The 19,218-nt window shown below is 44.3% G+C and overlaps 1 protein-coding gene across 2 annotated transcripts in view; it reads right to left on the bottom strand.

Moving 5' to 3' along the window:
- The window catches only part of Cmtr1 (cap methyltransferase 1), a 62,696-nt gene that overhangs the window by 12,772 nt on the left and 30,706 nt on the right, over nucleotides 1–19,218 (bottom strand). For both annotated transcript variants that reach the window (XM_050138570.1, XM_050138577.1), the window contains exons 3-12: nucleotides 16,096–16,247; nucleotides 14,564–14,722; nucleotides 10,744–10,836; nucleotides 9,235–9,306; nucleotides 7,923–8,017; nucleotides 7,741–7,813; nucleotides 4,830–5,028; nucleotides 3,616–3,734; nucleotides 1,374–1,470; nucleotides 698–830 (exon numbers count right to left, since the gene is read on the bottom strand). In XM_050138570.1, the coding sequence (XP_049994527.1) occupies nucleotides 698–830; nucleotides 1,374–1,470; nucleotides 3,616–3,734; nucleotides 4,830–5,028; nucleotides 7,741–7,813; nucleotides 7,923–8,017; nucleotides 9,235–9,306; nucleotides 10,744–10,836; nucleotides 14,564–14,722; nucleotides 16,096–16,247 (1,192 nt within the window). The remainder of the gene's footprint in view (nucleotides 1–697; nucleotides 831–1,373; nucleotides 1,471–3,615; nucleotides 3,735–4,829; nucleotides 5,029–7,740; nucleotides 7,814–7,922; nucleotides 8,018–9,234; nucleotides 9,307–10,743; nucleotides 10,837–14,563; nucleotides 14,723–16,095; nucleotides 16,248–19,218) is intronic.

Raw genomic sequence — 19,218 nt, 5'->3', positions numbered from 1 at the left:
CAAAACAAAAAACCTGTGTGTTGAAATAAAATATATAAAATCCTTCTCTTATACATGAGACTGTTTCTATCTCTATGGGAGTGTTCCCAACTGCCCTGCACCAAAAGATGTAACTTGGGAAGGCTTTTAGTTACAGATGTAAGGAATCAAACTCTCCACAGAAATCTGTACTGTGGGCCTTTAATCCCAGCACTCAGAAGACAGAGGCAGGAGGATCTCTGTGAGTTTGAGGTCAGCCTGGTCTATAAGAGCTAGTTCTAGGACAGGCTCCAAAGCTACAGAGAAACCCTGTCTCAAAAGAAAAAAAAAATCTGTACTATAACAGCTACCTGACAATTCTGATTGGCTTTTTTTCTCTTACCTTACATATGGGCACTTGGAAGCCTGTGGTGCCTCTGTATAGCCGCCCCCTTGCCTGTTCCTAGCTTATATCCCTTCTGAGTATCTCTATTAGTGGTCACACTCTTCCTGGGCCAAGCTGAGAATTCCAGACACAAGTATTATAAACATAGCTGTAGAAGTGGCAGTCTGAGCAACCTCAAGATAATCACTCAAACCAAGGACCCTAGCTCTGATTGGAGAATCACATCTCCAAAGTCAAGGTTTCTAACAGTTTGAGAGTCAATGCTAGACAGAAGCACAGGGTTTACTGCTGACTTCTGACCAACTAGCGGGCTAACAGAGAGGAAGACCTTACCGCTCTGAGTTGGCAGGCCGGCTGGTGATGGGCTTGAAGAGACACACACGTTCAAAGCAGCAGTATAGCAGGTAGATGAGCCCCACACTGAAGGGTGTGAAGAGGTCAAAGGTTTTGCAGATGAAGTGCCCCCCTGGAGTGAGAAGAAAATGCCCAGGCAATCAGTGGCTACTCCAGGATGTGAGAGAGGTCACCTTAGCCAGTAAAGATGACTGGGACTGGTCCATTAGAAATCCAAGGCAATTTATGAGATAATCAGCTGCAGGGAGCACTTTGGAGACTCTTGCCTTTTCTTCCCTGTATCCTTCACCCAGCCACCAGCCACCCGCCACCCAATACAAGGGTTTCTTTTTTAAAAAAAAAAAAAAAAAAAAAGATTTATTTATTATGTATACAGCATTCTGCCTCGATGTATGCCTGCACGCCAGAGGAGGATGCCAGATCTCATTATAGATGGTTGTAAGCTACCATGTGGTTGCTGGGAATTGAACTCAGGACCTCTGGAAGAGCAGCCAGTGCTCTTAACCTCTGAGCCATCTCTCCAGCCCTCAAGGGTTTCTTTCTCTTTACTTTTTCTTTGTCCCATTTTTTAAAAATTTCTTAACCAGCCCCCATACATGCTCTTGTCAAAAGGGCCCCAGTAAGTCCTTAGTGAGGGGAACTGAGGAGGTGTCACCTGTCCGGACAACAGACAGCGCCATGAGGAACTGACACAGCAGCAGCTGCTTGCTGAGGATCTCCTGCAGGTTCTCCTGCCCCTCCACAGAGAAACCCTAGAAGGAGAGCACATGGATGGAGAGAGAAATGGGAAGGACTGAGAATCACATCCTTACCTCATCTCCCACAATCTGACTGATCAGCATTTCAATTTCTTTATCTAAGTAATGTGGTCAGTTACAAAGGACCCTGGCCTAACTGCTGAACTGGAGCTACCTTCCCACTTTATCACTCCTAAACCACAGGACCAAGTCTGCTTTTCCAAAGAAATGGTCCAAAAAACCTTGAAATTCACATGGGAACCCAGAGATAAATAAGGCAGAAGAGATGCAAAGTACTGACTTATCACTGGTCAACTGCGACATAGAAAACAAATATTTAAGTCCTAAGAAGACGGAAAGTAAATGTCAGGAGAATATTCTGATGGGGCTGTGCCACTACACTGACCTCTGAAGGCCCCCGTCTGACAAAGAGAATTACAGAATAAGGATTTACTTACAATACCCACTACTCTGTCCTTAGCTATGGAGCCTGTTCCCTCTAGCTGGCATACTCACAGGCCAAGGTTTGCTCAAAGAGTGCTGTGATTCCTAGAGCATCTCCCATCAGCAGGGAGGTGCCAGTCACAAACCATGCTCACACTCACATAAAAGAGGCAGGCAATGGGGCGGGGGGCGGGGGGGGACGGGACGGGGAGAAGGACTGTGCGCTAATGGGTAGTTTCAGTTTTACAAAATGAAAAAGTTCTGGAAATCAGCTGCACAGCAGAGAGTAACTAGACAAACACTTCTAAACCGTACACTCAGGACAAACTGTGTTGCATGCTATAATTTTATACAGGAGAGCCAGCGAGAGCACTAGCTTCTAGTAAGCTGCCCCCATAGGCCAGATCTCACTGATACAGGCCTATAAAAGTAAGTAATGTTTGCCATTGTCTCCCAGACTTAAAGATGATTCTCAAAATGCTTATTTCTTTTTGAATTCTTAATTAGCTCTTGTAACAAAGTCAGGGATGGTGGCACATGCCTATAATTCCAGCACTTCGGAGGTAGAGGCTAGAGGATGAGAAGTCAAGGCCAGCTTCATCTTATAAGTCTGAGGCCAGCCTGAGCTATTTGAGATACTGACTAAAAAAAGAAAACTGAAAAATAACAGAAGGGAAAAAGATAAAGAGATGGGGGTAGGAATGTTCAATGTACAATATATACTTGTATGAAAAAAAATCTTTGTGTAACACATTACCATATACAACAAAAATTTAAAATTAGTAAGTAATAGAAATAAATCAAAAGGCCAGGCCAGCCCTCCTGCTACCAAAGCAGAAAATCTGTGAGCTTTACAGCTCTGCTTGCTGTTCACTACATTAAAGGAAGAAAAGGCAGAACTGGCAGACTACACATCTGCTCAATAGCAGCAGCCCCTTCCTCTTAGCCAGCCTCAACCCTGTTCATCTGCTGTCTTACTGTGTACAGGGTTTCAGGGAGCCAGGGCATCCTCAGGCCCCTCAGACATTCTCCCTTCCACACACAACTCACAAGGCTCTTCTGAACCCCAGCTATGTGATCCTGTAGCTGGTGGCTCTCATCAGGAGTCACCCGTGACATGAGATACTGGGTGACAGCCTCTGCTGAACAGTGTGGTGGTCGGTTGGTTCTCTGGCTGCTTAGGTGGGCCCTTGAAAATTCACTTCAGCCAGTCAAGGGCCTCCAAGGAGTCTGTGCTGCTGTTGCTACTGTTTAAGTACCTATCTGTCAGTGCATGAGAGGCTAGTGGAGACCACATGTAGACGACCTCAACAACAACTACTACAATGACAAGTAATGGCAGTGTGCCTCCCATTCAGTTTTTGCCTAGTTGATTTCAACTTGAGTCCATGCCTCATCGGCTCCTTAGCAACTAAAGCCTTTTTGTAAGCAAAGTAAGCTCAAGCAAATGTGTCTATGATAGTATAGTCTTTACAAAAATTGTAGGGAAATATATAAAGTAAGTAAAAATGTGCATCTCTACTATATGAACAGTGAGTTACCATTTATGGTGACAGCTAAAGAACAAAACCAAAGTATTTCTCAAGGGGGGTGGGGCTCGGATGCAGCACACTTATTTAGTATGCCCAAGACCAGGACCCCTGAACAGCAAACAAGAAACAACCCTCTAAATTCACAACACAGCCTTAAAGCATCTTTACAGGGACAGTCACCTACCCCATCTGCCATGAGAAAGTGGACACCCTTGCGATCTGTGTTCTCCAGGACAAAATTCCGAAATGCATTGATGTTTTCCGGACGGGTAATATCTCCATCCCCATCGACCCCGCCCTCACCTGATGGGACACAAGAACCCTGTCAGTTTGCCTGCTGTCTGGAGCTCTCGGAGAACCCCGCCCTCACCTAACAAGACACAGGAACCCTGGTGAGTCTGCCTACTGCTGGGAGCTGAGCCAGGACCCCTCAGAGAGAGTGAGCACAGATACCAAGTAAGCTCCAAGACCCAGGACCCATCCCGCCTATGGACACAGACTGGAAAGAACGAAGCCCTGCTCTCAAAGCCAGGGTTCAAGGGAACTGACGAGCCAAGAGACATCAATTGAAGCAGAGGATCTTCTTTTTTAAAGCATTTATGCTAAAAAACAGTATTATCCAGGCATAAGGCTCATGCCTACAGGTATGCAGGAGGCTGAAGCAGGACGACCCATGAATTTAAAGCTAATGTGGAATACACAGGAAGTTTTAGGTTGGCCTGGAACACAAAGTAAGACCCTTTCTCTAAACATCAAAAAATTCAAGCTGAGCATGGTGGTCTACACCTTTAATCCTAGCACTTGGGAAGCTGAAGCATGCAGATCTCTGTGAGTTAACGCTAGCCTGATCGACATAGTTAGTTCCAGGCCAGCCAGGGCTATATAGGAAGACCCTGTTTCCAAAACAAACAAACAAACAACAACAACAACAACACAAACAAAAACAGAAAACAAAAGCAAGACAAAAACACTCAACATCAACCTCCAGTAAGGACTGTCAGTAAAGAGTTTAGATCTGCTGATAGATCCTAGTCTACTTGTCAGGGCAGGGAGACTGCTACAGCTACCGAGCTGTCTGCTAGCAAATGTAGTTCACACAACCCAGAGGGGCTGATGTGTTTTTGTTAATAACCTTGCTACTTTTCATCTAGGAATTAGGCATTTTCATTATCCCCCATCACCACACAAAAAGCACAATCCTGCAAGGAGGAATTAATACAGGCCTGTGTTCTGTTTGTTTTTTTTAAAAAAGACACTTCAAAGGGCTCCAGGACCCTCATGCCAGCAACAGTGAACCCCAGCTAATAAAGTAGGAAGAACACAGGTAGCAACAGCTTTGACCTTAAGTCCCCACACAGCAGCCACTCTCCTAGTCTCTACCCTGGTCAATGCCCCTACCATAGTATGGCTCGAAGAGCTCACTGGAGGCTGAGTAGAAGTCCTCTAGTTTGAAGTCATTAGGGCCCTTCAGAGTCATCCCAAAGCCTTTTGCATGCCACTTCTTCCTCCACAGCACGTACTCTGAGAAGCCACCTGGGCCTGCGCAGACATCCGCAAAGTACAGAAGGTCAATGTCCCGGTCCTTCACCAGTGGCTTCTGAAAGAGAAGTAGAAGACAAGGACACAGGGCTAACAGATGGCTCAGTAAGGAAAAGAAAGGAGAACTCAGGGAAGAGGAGGCAAAAAACCCAGCCTATTGGCAAGTATGATCCAGAGCTCCCACTAGGCCCTCCACACCCAGTATTTTTTTCCTCAGTCACCAGTATCCTCTGGAGCCCCCTCACCCAAAATATCCTGAACACTTTTCTCATAACCAGGCCAACTTAGACTCCCAATGAAAGCATTTCTGTCTATCATCTATCATAGAGGCATTTTCATGTCCCAGGTTGTTTCCTCACCACACTCTGCCTTTCTTGTGTCCTAGTAAGCAGAACATTGCCAACAGAAACACAAAGACACAAAGCAACCTGCCCACACCAGTTGGAACAAAGCTAGGTCAGAGTCCAGAAGCCTGATCATTAGACTGTTCTCCTGAGGAAAAACACTGCCCACCTCCCAGCTTCAAGGACCTGCCCTCCTACATCATAGCCTCGATCTTCTCTTCCTGGGTGCTTCTCCCATTTTATCCTTCAATTATCTTTACTTTGGAATAATTTTTGAGTTAGATAAAAGTTACCAAAATAATACAGTCAACACAGTGGGTATGTGGCAGTCTTAAGTTTAAGCACTGTAAACACTGCACAAAAAGAAAACAATGTTTCTCAGCACTGAGGCCTTAGGCTGAAGCTCCAGCCCCTCTAGCCAAAGGGAAGCAGGACACTCAAAGACTCAAGAGTATCTGGCCTCCATAAGGTACCTACTTATGATCTCATCTTGCGATTTCAAAACCAGTGGCTTGCTGGGGCACAGTAGTGCTCATATACCATCCAGCACTTGGGAGGCTGATACAGGAGTGAGTTCAAGGATAGTCCGGGTTACGTAACAAGACCTTGTCCCAAAATAAGAACAAGGGACCTTTATAAGCCCTGTCCAGAATTCTGTTCCTAGAAGAACAGCTGGTTCTTAGCTCTGCCATTTCCTCACTGCAGTCAAGGACAAGTACACATCTGAAGCTATTAAGCTCAATTGCTCAACTGTAATTGGGATGAATGTAGGTATTTCTTAAGGCTGCTATAGAATTAAAAAATGCAACCTGTGGCAAAGGTCTTTCTAAAACTATAGTCATCACAAATACAAGATGGCATTATATTCAACTAGACCAACTTTCTTGGGAGTCAAAACTCGTTTTTTTGATATTTTTCTCTCAAGTGCAGTACTGCACACAAACTAGGCACTGTTGATGCTGCCTCGTTTCCATTATATTACCAAAAGGTAAATATCCACATTGACTTTTTCTTCTATCACACTTTACAGACAAGCTTTTCTTACCTAATAAATAGCATCCTCAAGCACAAAACCCCCTCATATGATGTAATACCTCAAGGATCTAAATCTAGCTCCCAATTTCTTTTTCTTCCCCTAGTCCCTTTTTTTCCTTCTCCCATAATCTATAGCACCAAAGACCAATTATGAAACCTCAGAATACCTCTTCTTTCCTTCTCCACACCACTCCAAGCTTCCATTTTTCTGAGGCACAGGCCTAACCCAAACATCTCTAAGACTGCAGCATGCCTACGCTTCTAGCCACTCCCACCTCTGGAGACAGCTGGTCCCTGAGACTTCACCAGGCCTGCTAGGCTTGGCTTTCACTCAGGTCCTCAGGGAAAATGGAGATAAAAAGAAGTACGTACTAGGGCTAAAGAGAAACTACTTTTTATCGTGGAGTGCAAAGGCACATCTCTGACAGGGCCATTCTTCCTGGCCACTAACAATCAATTCAGGTCAAGAAGCTCCCTGAAGCTTTCCAAACACACTGCATTTCCCTATGGTTTAACAAACATCCACCCTTGATCTGAATGGCACAATTCTGGTGCCTACTTCATTCTCATGACAGCAAAAGACAATAAGCAGATAGCAGCTGCTGAGGGCAGACACATTCAACAGCCCAGATGATGCTATGACTTCCCCTCAGTTTAACAGAGCTCCTCTGCTAGAAACTGCCTTGAGAGGAAATCACTGGGAGCTCAGAAAATTAAATCAACATTGTATCAACCTAATTTTCTCAAGATGCTAATTCCAAGAGCCTTTTCTGCTGCTGGCTGGCCCTGGAACATGGGGATGGGCCCGAGTAGAGGAGATGAGTGAAGGCTGGAGGGTGTACATGTCAGCTTTACCAGCATGGAACAAGTAGTTAGGCAGGTGGAACTGAAACATCAAAGACCTTAGAAATAAGTTCCTCTAGCCAGTGGGTAATGGGGTGGGGTCTAGTAGAATGGGGGTGTGTGAAGTAGGAACAGGTCTGAAGACAGCTGGCTCCTGGCCCTGTCACTGTGAAGAAAACCAACCTTCTAGGAGTGGGTAAAAATGCTTCGACCCCAAAGGGAATTCTAGAATGAAATTTCCTTTTATGCTTTCTCTATCATTATGGAGGGCCAATGTTCAGAGAAATGAGATGTAGCAGAGCAGAAAATCATTTTGCTCTACCATTTCTAGAGAAAGGCCAAAGTCTCATAATTATGATCCCACACAGAAAGAGAAAATAACCCTGCTGAAATCACAGATCTTTAGAGCCTGCATACTGGGACACTCCTGGGACCAGGGAGCACTGAAGGACTCCATCTGGGGAATACAGAGCAAAACACACTCGCACTCAACAAATGGCAATCTGTGAGCTACTGAAGCTTACGTCCACTCAGCACACAAATCTCACCCCTTGAGAGTCCAGGGGATTTGTGAACATACGATCAAACACAAAATCCATGTTAGCCATCTTCATCGCTGCCCTGTAACAAAGCAAGATGAAAAAGCATGGGTCAGTCCCAGGAGTACAGAAAGCTGAGGCTCAGATGAAAGGTGGAGAGGTACAAGAGGAAGGAAGGGTGTCCAGCACACCTGTTAAGGAAGAAGACTCCTCGGATCATCTCATAGGGATTGGCTCTGGTACGAGCTCGCCTCATCTCCTCCCCATCCAGGATGTCAAACACACTCTGCCAAAAGAGAAGGAGACTCTACAGCAAACATCACATCAGGCCCTCTTGGGCAGGACCAAGGTCTGAAGACTCACTGTCCTCTGAGGAACTGGGTTCCTGCTGCATCTCAGCTCTGAACTATCCAGTTGTATAAACCCGACAAGTTGCTCAATCACTTTGACCCTCAACTACCTTGCCAGTAAAGTGGTAAAACCCCCAATGAATCAAGTGTCTAGCTGTGGTTAAGGGGTTAAAAGCACTTTTGCTACACAGAGAGTAAAAAAATGTTTCTCATAGCAAATGTTTCCTCGTATCACCATGACCTTCCAGAGATTTAAGTTCTGGCACTCAGGATCCCTTGATTGGGACTCCAAATTTAAAAACAAGCTGGGCAGTGGTGACACACACCTTTAATCCCAGCACTTGGGAGGCAGAGGTAGGCAGATCTCAGAATTCAAGGTCTACAGAGTAAGTTCCAGGACAGCCAGGGATACACAGAGAAACCCTGTCTCAAAAAACAAAATAAACAAATAAGCTCAAAAATAAATCAAGACCAGGGTCTCCTAGGGATATCTACCCCCACCACACACACATGGTATGGGGTGGGGATGGGGAGACTCCTGCCTTCCTTCTAACTCCCCTCATTACACCTGAGACACAGTCACCTTATAGATATATTCCCAACCCTGTCTGTCAAAACTAAGAGCTTTGTGAGGTAGCCATCATTCTTTTCAAGCTGACATCCTCCTCAGAGAACCCAGGTGTGTGCTTCCTGGCCTACAATCAGGCCAGAAGGTGTAAGGGAAGCTAACATGTGCCCGCCCATGTGTTGCGACACTCTAACTTCCTGAACACTCACAACCACCCAGAGAAGTACCTTCTACAACTTTACAGAAGACAAACTCAGAGGCACCCAAGCTACTAGCCCATGGTCACACAGAAGAACATTGTAGAAATGAAGTTCAAATACTGATTTGTTTGATGCTAAAAGGTGACTGTAAACTTTCACTTCACCAGGCCCACTGGCTATTAGCAGGATCTGACACACTCACTCACAGGTTAAGTGAGTGCCTCGGTGACCACATAGACAACACAACAGAAAAATACCATCTTGAACATAGCATCACATATACTTCCCACCTCCAGGAAAAGCCTAAATGGCACACCCCCACCAACAACTAGCAAAGCCCCATTCACCTCACCCACGGGCCTCACCTGTCCCAGCCCAGCCTTACCTTACATTTCAGCACACTGTGAAGCAGCTCTTCCCCACAGAACTCTGTTTCATCTTCAATAACCATCTTTCTCTACAGGGAGAAGAAAGTCATAAACATTGACCAAGTGTGACTATTTACTGGGAGAGTGAGGAGATTAGGGTTCTGAGTGCTCAGAGCAAGAAGGGGCTTAAGTCTCTGCCAAGAAACATCAATCCCTGAGGAGCACAGAGAGACAATTCCAAATCCCTCTGGCAGTGTTCCAGATGGCTGTGAGATGAAGCAGTGTGCTGGGAGCTCTGGGTAGAAGACCATATGGTCACAGCACACACAAATGCTGAGGCTGGAAAGAGCACACAGGAAGGAGACATACAAGCTGTCTGCCCCCAGAGCAGAAGGATAGGGCTCCCCATCTGACAAACCTGTCCTTCATCCAGGAAGCCTCCACTCTGAGATGGGCAGGAATGCCTGATACTGGACATTGACTTGGTAACTTTACACAGCCCTTGTAGAATGTCATGTCCAGCCCAGCCAAGTGTTGCCACCTCAAAAACAGTTTTTCCCACGGTGTGTATCATGTATATTCAGGTTCATCTATGCTATGGCATGCATGTAGCGTTCTGAAGACAATCCCAGGAACTGGTTCTCTGCAGGCAGTCGTCTGCATACAGATGCCTCTACTCACTGAGCCATCTCACTGCCTAGTGTCAAATGTTATACTTCTCAAAGTCACTAAGGGAACTGTGGGTATTTATCCAGTAAAGAATGCTTGTCTAGCATGTTTTAACTCAATCCCTAACACTCAAAAAAAAAAAAAAAAAAAAAAACAACAAAATCCCCAACAGTTATTGTTTGAGTTTATTAAAAGAAGTCAAAACTGAGATTCTTAAATATTTCTTTACTTACTTCAAAAGAATAACATGCTAAATTGTTTTATTTAAAACAGCCTTATTTACATAACAAAGTTTATTAAGTAGTTGTAGTTTAAATTTCTCTAGTGTATGGCTTAGTAAGAAGGGGGTGTGGTCCCTGCCTCGCTTTGGCATTGAAGTCAGCTGCTCAGTGCAGATACTGGCTTCAGAAAAACCCAAAGACATATGGGGAAAATCAGAGCGAAAAAGAATAAGACCTCGGTGTCATGAAGGCAGCTTTGACTTTGTGGAGCTCCTGAAGATACCCTACTTCTAGAGAACATACTGGAGTAGTAATCAATCATCTCATTTTCAGTGTCCCAGAATAAGAGTAAACAAACGCCTTTGCTGACAATGCCCTTGTCACTCTGAAGACAGCGATGGTATCCTTTCACCTACCCAAACGTAGCCCAGCACTGGCCAGACAATTCACTGACACATAACAGGCTACTCCAAAGGCAGCCAGCCCCAAAGAGGGTAGAAATGACTGCTTTTTCTATGATTCAAGTTTTATTCTACATCTCCTGTGACATGGCTTCCACATTTTTCTAAAACTGCAATAAGCACGCACTAGATTCAAAGGGAAGAAAAGGCTGGGTATACTCCCATGAAAACCTACCTTTCCCACAACCATCCAGTCACTCATTTCCCGAGAGTCAGGAATTTCGGTGGTACATTCTGGAAACCACGACACCTGCTCACAGGCACTGGGCTACAAACAAAAAAGGGTAAAGTCAGATGAGATAGGCCTTTAGGATTCTGCCCCAACTCACCAGTCCTTCCCCAAAACAATTGAGAGGGTCTCAGACAGGCTAAGAAGGATCTAAATGGGTGATGCTAAATGCAGGCAGTCAGACATGAATAAAAGTTCAGTTTCTTTTTTTTTTTAAATATTTATTTATTTATTATGTATACAATATTCTGTCTGCATGTATGCCTGCAGGCCAGAAGAGGGCACCAGATCTCATTACAGATGGTTGTGAGCCACCATGTGGTTGCTGGGAATTGAACTCAGGACCTTTGGAAGAGCAGACGGTGCCATCTCTCCAGCCCAAAAGTTCAGTTTCTGAAGGACAACCCCACTTCTCTGAATACTTCAGAAAATTTCTGGATCTCCAATGTTTCTTTCATTTGTTCCTGTATTATCTGATGAATACCTATTGTAGGCACTCAAACACCAGAATGAAATAAAACATGTCTTTGTCCTAAGGCATTTAGTAAGAGAATGAGGACAGAGGCTGGAAAGATGGCTCAGAGGTTAAGAGCACTGGCTATTCTTCCAGAGGTCATGAGTTCAACTCCCAGCAACCACTTGGTGGCTCACAACCATCTGTATTGAGATCTGGTGCCCTCTTCTGGCATGTAGGCAGAACACTGTATACATAATAAATAATAAACTTTAAAAAAAAAGTGCTATAATCAGTCTGGCACATAGTTTCCATATCTTTAGACTTTGCATGAATGAAAAATAAACTTAAGTCATTGAATATTGAAAGAGAGAGAATGAGGATAGAGAAATACCTAGGCAGTGTCACATAAATACAGTTCTCTGAGGTACGATTTAATAGCACTTAGCCTCACCTCCTAATGCTAATGCCCCCAAAATGTTGTTCACAAAATAAACCAGAAACCAGTAAACAGTCTCTCCTAGCACTGACTCTAGGAGAGCAGAGGTTCATCTCTAACGTCTGCTTCCTCTTAACTTGTCAAATGCCCCCCTCCCCAGACAGGGTTTCTCTGTAGTTTTGGAACCTGTCCTGGAACTCATTCTGCAGACCAGGCTGACCTTGAACAAACAGAGAACCATTTGCCTCTGCCTCCCAAGTGCTGGGATTAAAGGCGTGCCTGCCCAGCTCAAGTACTTTTCTGAACAGACTGAACCAGGGTTCTTACCAATCATAGACTAGCACCACTTACAGAGCTTTCAAAGAGTAATACGTTTTAGAGCAGACAGTTGAGGTTGGTCTGATGTGGGGAATGGACATATTAAGTCTGCAATAGTTGTGCAGTGAATCCAGGACTAAGTGCCATTGGGCTAGAAAAATGTGGATTCTAAAACCTATCTACGTGGTCAACCCGAGTGTCAGCTGAACAGACTGCTTCCCAAGCAAGGATTCACCATAGCAAACTGAAGCAATGTGATTAAAGGGTAATGTTACATGCTCTGAGAGGCATAAAATGGGATCACAATGCAAGGTCTCAAGGGCAAGCCAACCACCATCAAGATAGCAAAGTAAAAAGAAAAATCACAGAAGCCTTTGTGCATGAATCTGGCAGTGAGTTATGGCTGCTTCTCCCATTCAAATCTCGACTTTAAGCGCAAATAAATGTAAACTATAAGCAGTATACAACAACAAAAAACTTATATACACAGTGGACAACCATTTGTTGAATAAAAGCAGAATTAATCTCCCCATGGAAGCCTGGACATCAAGACTACCCAAGGGATAGATTTGCCCAAGATGTAAAACCTTGAACTTTATACCCGTGAGCTCCAGGAGCCTCTGAGCACTTTCCCGCTGTGGCCCACCCAGCCTCAACCACTTTAAAGAAGTGGCTACCAACTGGCTGTGCAGCCAACCCTCCTTACCAGGCAGCTTCTATCTGAGAAAAATTAATTATGGCCACTGGTAACGGCAATGGCTTCACCAGAAAAAAAGGGTTTTTAAAATAGCCTTTCTCCTTAAAAGAGATTTTTACATCAACTTTCATACTTCAGATTGACAGTGACAGGACCAGAACCTCTGTCCACTTGCTTCCACACAAACGAGGACGAGGAAAGCACTCGTTATCTCTACAGTGAACGCATGCACACAGTAACAATTACAGCAGGTTCCCAGCGCTCACAGCCACACCTGCCTACCTACTGCCACTAGGAGATGGTCAGACAATGGTGCTGCTTCCCTTAGCCTCAACTCTGTAATGCTAATATCTCAGATTATTATTATCACTATTCTGGGCACTTTTATTATACCTACTTCAGATCGTTTGAAGAATAAGGTAAAAATAAGTAAAACTTCAACACTATGCATGGGAACAAATTTTAAAAGCCTCTTTCCGGCCTGGAGATATAGCACTTTCCTGTGTGTAAGAATTGGTTTGCAAAGGAACTAGAACTTGCTCTGTAGACCAGGCTGGCCTCAAACTCACAGAGATCCACCTGCCTCTGCCTCCTGAGTGTTGGGATTAAAGGCATGTGCCACCCAGCCAGCTCACAGCCTACATTCTTATAGAACTGTTGCAAAAAAAAAAGTTTATCTTACAACAAATACAATCAAGTAAAAAGTACAACAGGAGAAGTGTACACAAGCAAACACATGTACAACCTGGATAACAAAACCTGTGAAGATGGAAGAATATCAGAAGCTCGTAAATCCATCCTGCACTGGAGCAGTAATGGGGGCCCATTCACCTGCTGGACCCTCTTAGCAGAGAGAGAACTCCCTAGCCTGTGAAGTCTAACAATCTACTAGGAATATTCCACTTAGCTATTAAAAGTTCTTTGTGGGGCTGGAGAGATGGTGCAGTGGTTAAGAGCTTTGCCTGTTCTTCCAAAGTTAATAAGTTCAATTCCCAGCATTACCATCTATAATGAGATATGGTGCCCTCTTCTGGCCTGCAGGGAATACATGCAGGCAGAACACTGTATACATAATAAATAAATAAATCTTTTTTAAAAAAAAAAAAAAAGTTCTTTGTGTAGCCAAAGAACCATCTTAGTTCTAGACAACAACAGAAACAAAGTCTTCTCTCTGAATACAGCCTCAGTGTTCTCCTTTCTGTCTTAGTCGGGGTCTCTCTAGTGCTGTCATCAAACACCAAGACCAAAAAAAAGGGTTTATTTCCCTACACTTCCACATCACAGTCCACCACTGAAGGAAGTCAGGGCAGGAACCTGGAGGCAGGAGCTAAAGCAGAGGTCATTGGAGGGGTGCTGCTTACTGGCTTATTCATTACGACTTGCTCAGCCTGCTTTCTTTTTTTGTTTTTTTCTCTGTGTAGTCCTAGCTGTCTTAGAACTCACTCTGTACTTAATAGCACTTAATAGCACCAAGCTGTCCTCAAACTGTGAGTCCTCCTGCTTCTGCCTCCTGGATGCTGGAAGTAAAGGTGTGCATTCTTATAACACCCAGTACTACCAACCTGGGGCCGGTACTGCCCACAGTGAGCTGAACCCTCCCACATCAATTATCTATCAAGAAAATGTATCACAGGCTTGCCCAATCTGGTGGGGGCAATTTCTCAATTGAGGTTCTCTCTTCTAAAATGAATGTAGCTTGTGTCAAGCTGACCTCAATCTAGTCAGCACACGTTCCATGTAATATGCTAACATTGAACCCCTCTAACCACCCTGCTCAAACTGCTTCCCCAGGGTTTCAGAGAGCCACCCATTCAAAAACACCAACAGCTTTCCTGTTTCCTGCCCCTTCACAGCTTACCTCTGGCTCATCCCGCCAATCCACATTCAGCTCCTGATCAAAACCCTGCAGTGTCAGACCCAAACCACGACGGCCTTTCTGATTGGAGGTCTCCACAATGTCCTTCCGACCCTGGCTGTATTTACCTAATCCTTCCCCTTCCCTGAAGCCCATCTTGGCCTGAAAAAAGGAACAAAGCACAATTAATTCAGTCAACAGACATTTACTTAGTCCCTATCACAGATCATACACTGTGATAAACCCTGAAAAATACATGAGTAAAAGTTTGCCTTTTAGCCTGACGATGAAAAGAAGCATAAATAACTCACTGTGGGTCGGCAGCTATTGATTCTGCAGGTGCCGTCTAGGACAACCTAACACTAGATACATGAGAGGGGACTGCAGAGCGTGATTAGCACTGAGAATACTTAATGACTCTCACTGGACATTTGCACAGCTCTCCCTTTCAGCTACTTTGTCATATTAAGGGGAAATGAGATCCCGGATAGAGCTAATGAAGAGAACCTAATTTAGGATACAGCAGCTTCTACCCAGGAGTGTGGGCTTGCAGGAGCCTATTCAGTTAGAGTAACTTGAAAGTTTGCTTCATATAGAACAGAGGAGGACACATTAATGTCCTGGCACAGAAACACCTTTTTGAATGGCCTGTCTATAACCCCCGGAGTTACTAGACAAAGGTAAGACCTCAAAGAGCAGGGACCCAAATCCTACAGATTCTTATCCAAAGAGCTTCAATACAGAGGTCTAATTCCTCCTGGAGGGTCACATTGTTTGAAAGCTGCCACTGCCGCTTACAGACTGGGCAGATCCTGTATAGCAGCCAAAGGTCCGGTCCCTGGGTCAGGGGCTAAGTTACCAGTGTCTCCATCTCCACTGACCAAAGCTCACAGGCTTCAAGGGCATCCTGACCTCTAACTTCAGCAGGAGCACGTCTCAATCTTAAACTAATCCAACAAAATTCTGGAGCCAACCATGACACTGGTGAGGCTGAACAAAAGACAAACTTGGCACAGCCACTACATTTTAACAAGGAAATTGAGTAGGTTTCCCCTTTCGTTTGCTACCTGTCAGTGTATGTGAAAGCTAGGGAGGACAGCAGGGCCTTCCATGGAAAGAGCCCACGCTATTTGCATTTATTTTCAGCACCAACAGGAAGTGAGTCCTTTCTTTTCAGAGTATTCACTAGAGCAAAACAACAGGAACCTCCTCAACTGTGACACGCCCATGTCTAGGGAAGCATACCCACACATGCGTGTGACGGGCATGAATTAATGTGGGTACTAAACCGTGATCCAGTTCTGGGCAAGATAGGAGACACTGACACTTTTCACGGATGATTCCAACATGACAGACACATGTATTGAGAGAAGGCTGCACTTTCTCTACTAAATTCCAACAGCCAGAAAGTGGAGGAGAAATACTCACAACCTAGCCTGTGCCAATTGTGCCCCACCCCAAATCCAACACACACTTGCTCTCTTTCTCTCACCCTCCTGGGCAGCTGTAGAAATCCATTCTAAACAGTAACATACCATAAGCTTCTGGGAAACACTATTATACATGGAATAGCGAGAAGATGTTCCCTCCACAAGGGAATCTGCTTTGAAGTCATCCTTAAAACTCTCCGCGCAGGGTTGCTTCCCCTCAGTCTCACTGTCTGATCCACTAAAGCTTGTGGTAGATGCTGGAAGAGAGAGGGAGAAATGTTTAGGTGAGTCCCTATCACAAAACGGCCCGCATACATCCGCAATCCACTCAGTCTGCTTACGTCTAATATGTGTCCTGCAATTGAATGGCACTCATGCAATGACCCAGGGTCAAATCTCTATTCTTTCCAGCTGTATAATCTTGGATAAATCACCAAAGTTCCTATTTGTCACAGACTGCATGGAGATTATTACTGCTTGACAAAGTTCCAGCATTTCGACTTCTTGGATGACAAGTCTCATTGTTAATGATTCTCAGTATTAAGCCTTTCCTGTGGGCTTCAATGGAAGATGAGGATGTATACAATGGTAGCCTCTTGAATTCTTTGGAAAACAAAGTAATTCTTTGGACCCCCCCCCCCCATGGAATCATATAGCATAACTGCCTACTCCCACACAAGCTAACACCAGACGGCTAGAAAATTTAGATAAGTAACATATGCTTGATAAGTAAGGTACATTTTGATAATTAAAATTTATAAATTTTGCTGGGCGGTGGTGACACATACCTTTAATCCCAGCACCCTGGGAGGCAGAGGCAGGTGGATCTTTGTGAGTTCAAGGTCTGCATAATCTACAAGAGCTAGTTCCAGGACAGCTAGGGCTGTTACACAGAGAAACTGACTCCAAAAAAAAAAAAAAAAAAAGATTTAAATTTCTAAGGTCTACTCAGGTTCACAGTAATATTTGTCTAGCTTTGTCTTTGCTCACTTTAAGGATTAGATATTTGGAAAACTAAGTCATATAAAAAACTGCAACATTCTACAATGAGGTATCTGGTTCCCCAAGAAAATTCTTTTCCCAAAAGTGCCTCTGGGGCTTGAAGAAAATCCCTGCTTGCCAAAAGGGAGTCATTCTCTCTCTGGCAAGAGGAACTTGTGACCCCTCCATTAACAATGACTGGTGCCTATTAGCTTATCGAGGGCAATGCTAGCTTCCTCAACCTCAGATCAAAAGCCACACTCCAGCTCACATTCATCCATTTTCTCATTTAATCCGCTGTACAATTATAGAGGATATAAAAGGTGTCGCCTTTTTCAATAATCGGGCAGCCATCTCGATTCACTCTCCGACTGTTACTCTCCTTTGGGACCTGAACCCCACGGGAGCTGGAGTTCAGCACCTCCTGGTATGTAACACAGCAGGAACTCAACCACAATCACTTCCTACCTCACCTTTTCAGTGTTACCCACTATCAAACTGAGACAGCAGTGCCTCACAGGATGCTTAAAAACTGAAATAATCTATGAGAAAGCACACTAGCAAATGTAAGATTTTTTTTCTGCTACTATTCAGTATTTAACAACTATTTCTTTAAAAAAAATTATCTTTTCAATTGTATCATATCTGTTTGTGTAAGTTACTGGGGAGTAGATCTGAGTGGAGATCAGAGAACAACCTGAAGGAGTTGTTTTTTTCCTTCTACCAAGTGGGTTCTGGAGACTGAATTCAAGTCCTCAGACTCAGTAGCAAGCACCTTTCCCTGTTGAGCCGTCTTTCCAGCTCATTTCTGGAAATTTCTTTTTTTTTTTAACATTTATTTATTTATTATGTATACAATATTCTGTCTGTATGTCTGAAGGCCAGAAGAGGGCACCAGACCTCATTACAGATGGTTGTGAGCCACCATGTGGTCGCCGGGAACCGAACTCAGAACCTTGGGAAGAGCAGGCAACACTCCCAACCACTGAGCCATCTCTCCAGCCCCCTCCAGCCCAAATTTCTAAATACTGATTGCTTAACCTCCTAGTTCTCTTTGCATTTACAGTCCTTTATACTAGCAGGTAAGAGAGGAGGTCTTCACTGAAGCTGGCTAGAGGAAGAGAAAAAGAGGAAAGAGAAAGTGGGAAGTTGTGGAATATTTAACTATGTAAAGATGCTACTTTTGTTCATGTGCGGAATATTTACTTGTGTAAAGAAGTGCTACATTTGTTTCCGCTGCCTTTGTTAACGATGAAAAGATGTGTTACATTTGCTTGTGCTGCATTTGTTTAATTATGTAAAGATGTGTTACATTTGTTTCACCTTGCCTGCCTAAGGCACCTGATTGGTCTAATAAAAAAGCACACTTTTAATCTCAGCACACAAGAGGCAGAGGAAGGAGGATCTCTGTGAGTTCGAGGCCAGCCTGGTCTACAAGAGCTAGCTCCAGGACAGGCTCCAAAGCTACAGAGAAACCCTGTCTCGAAAAACCAAAAAGAGAGAGAGGAGAAAAGAAGGAGAGAACAAGGGAGAATGAGAGGGACACACCTGGGACCAGAAACCAGGCAGCCACCAGACAGACATGAGAAGCAGTGAAACAAGACACACAGAAGGAAGGAAAGGTAAAAAGCCCTGAGGCAAAGTGTGAATAAAGAGAAATAGGTTAAATTATAAGAGCTAGCAAGAAATGAGCCTAAAGCCGAGCATTCATAACTAATAATAAGTATCTAGTCATGAATTGGGAGCTGATTGGTAGCCCACTGCAGAGAATGGGAGAGACAGGAAAAGGGAAAAAAGGAAAAAGAGGAAAGGAAGGCTAGGGATGAAAACAAAAACTCCAGCAGGACCACCAACTGAGCAGACAGTAGAAGACAGAGTAAATTCTACAGGAGGGGCTGAAGCCTGAACAGGCCAAGTCATCTTCTCCACTGTACACCAACCTTGTCAAAGGACTCCATATAAGATCTAACTCAGCAGCAGTCAGAAAGGATGGGCTACCTGTCCCTTCATCAGGCTGGGATGCTTTTCAGTCTGGGCATTCAATTTACTGTTCTGTGCTTTATGAATCTATTGACTTTGAAGGCTACTTCTTCCAAAGTAATTTTATTCAGGACATGTTCTACTGTGATAAACACCATAACCAAAAACAACTTAGGGGGAAAAGGTTTATTTCATCTTAAAGCTTACTGTTCTTCAGAGAAGTCATGGCAGGAACTGAAGCAGAGACCAGGGAAGAGAGCTACTTGC

Source organism: Alexandromys fortis, unplaced genomic scaffold, assembly GCF_014885135.2.
Source record: "Alexandromys fortis isolate MF-2015 unplaced genomic scaffold, M_Fortis_MF-2015_v1.1 scaffold_9, whole genome shotgun sequence".
NCBI classification, from domain to species: domain Eukaryota; kingdom Metazoa; phylum Chordata; class Mammalia; order Rodentia; family Cricetidae; genus Alexandromys; species Alexandromys fortis.
Note: the sequence above shows the minus strand (reverse complement) of the source record. Positions and strands in the feature narration are given on the sequence as shown.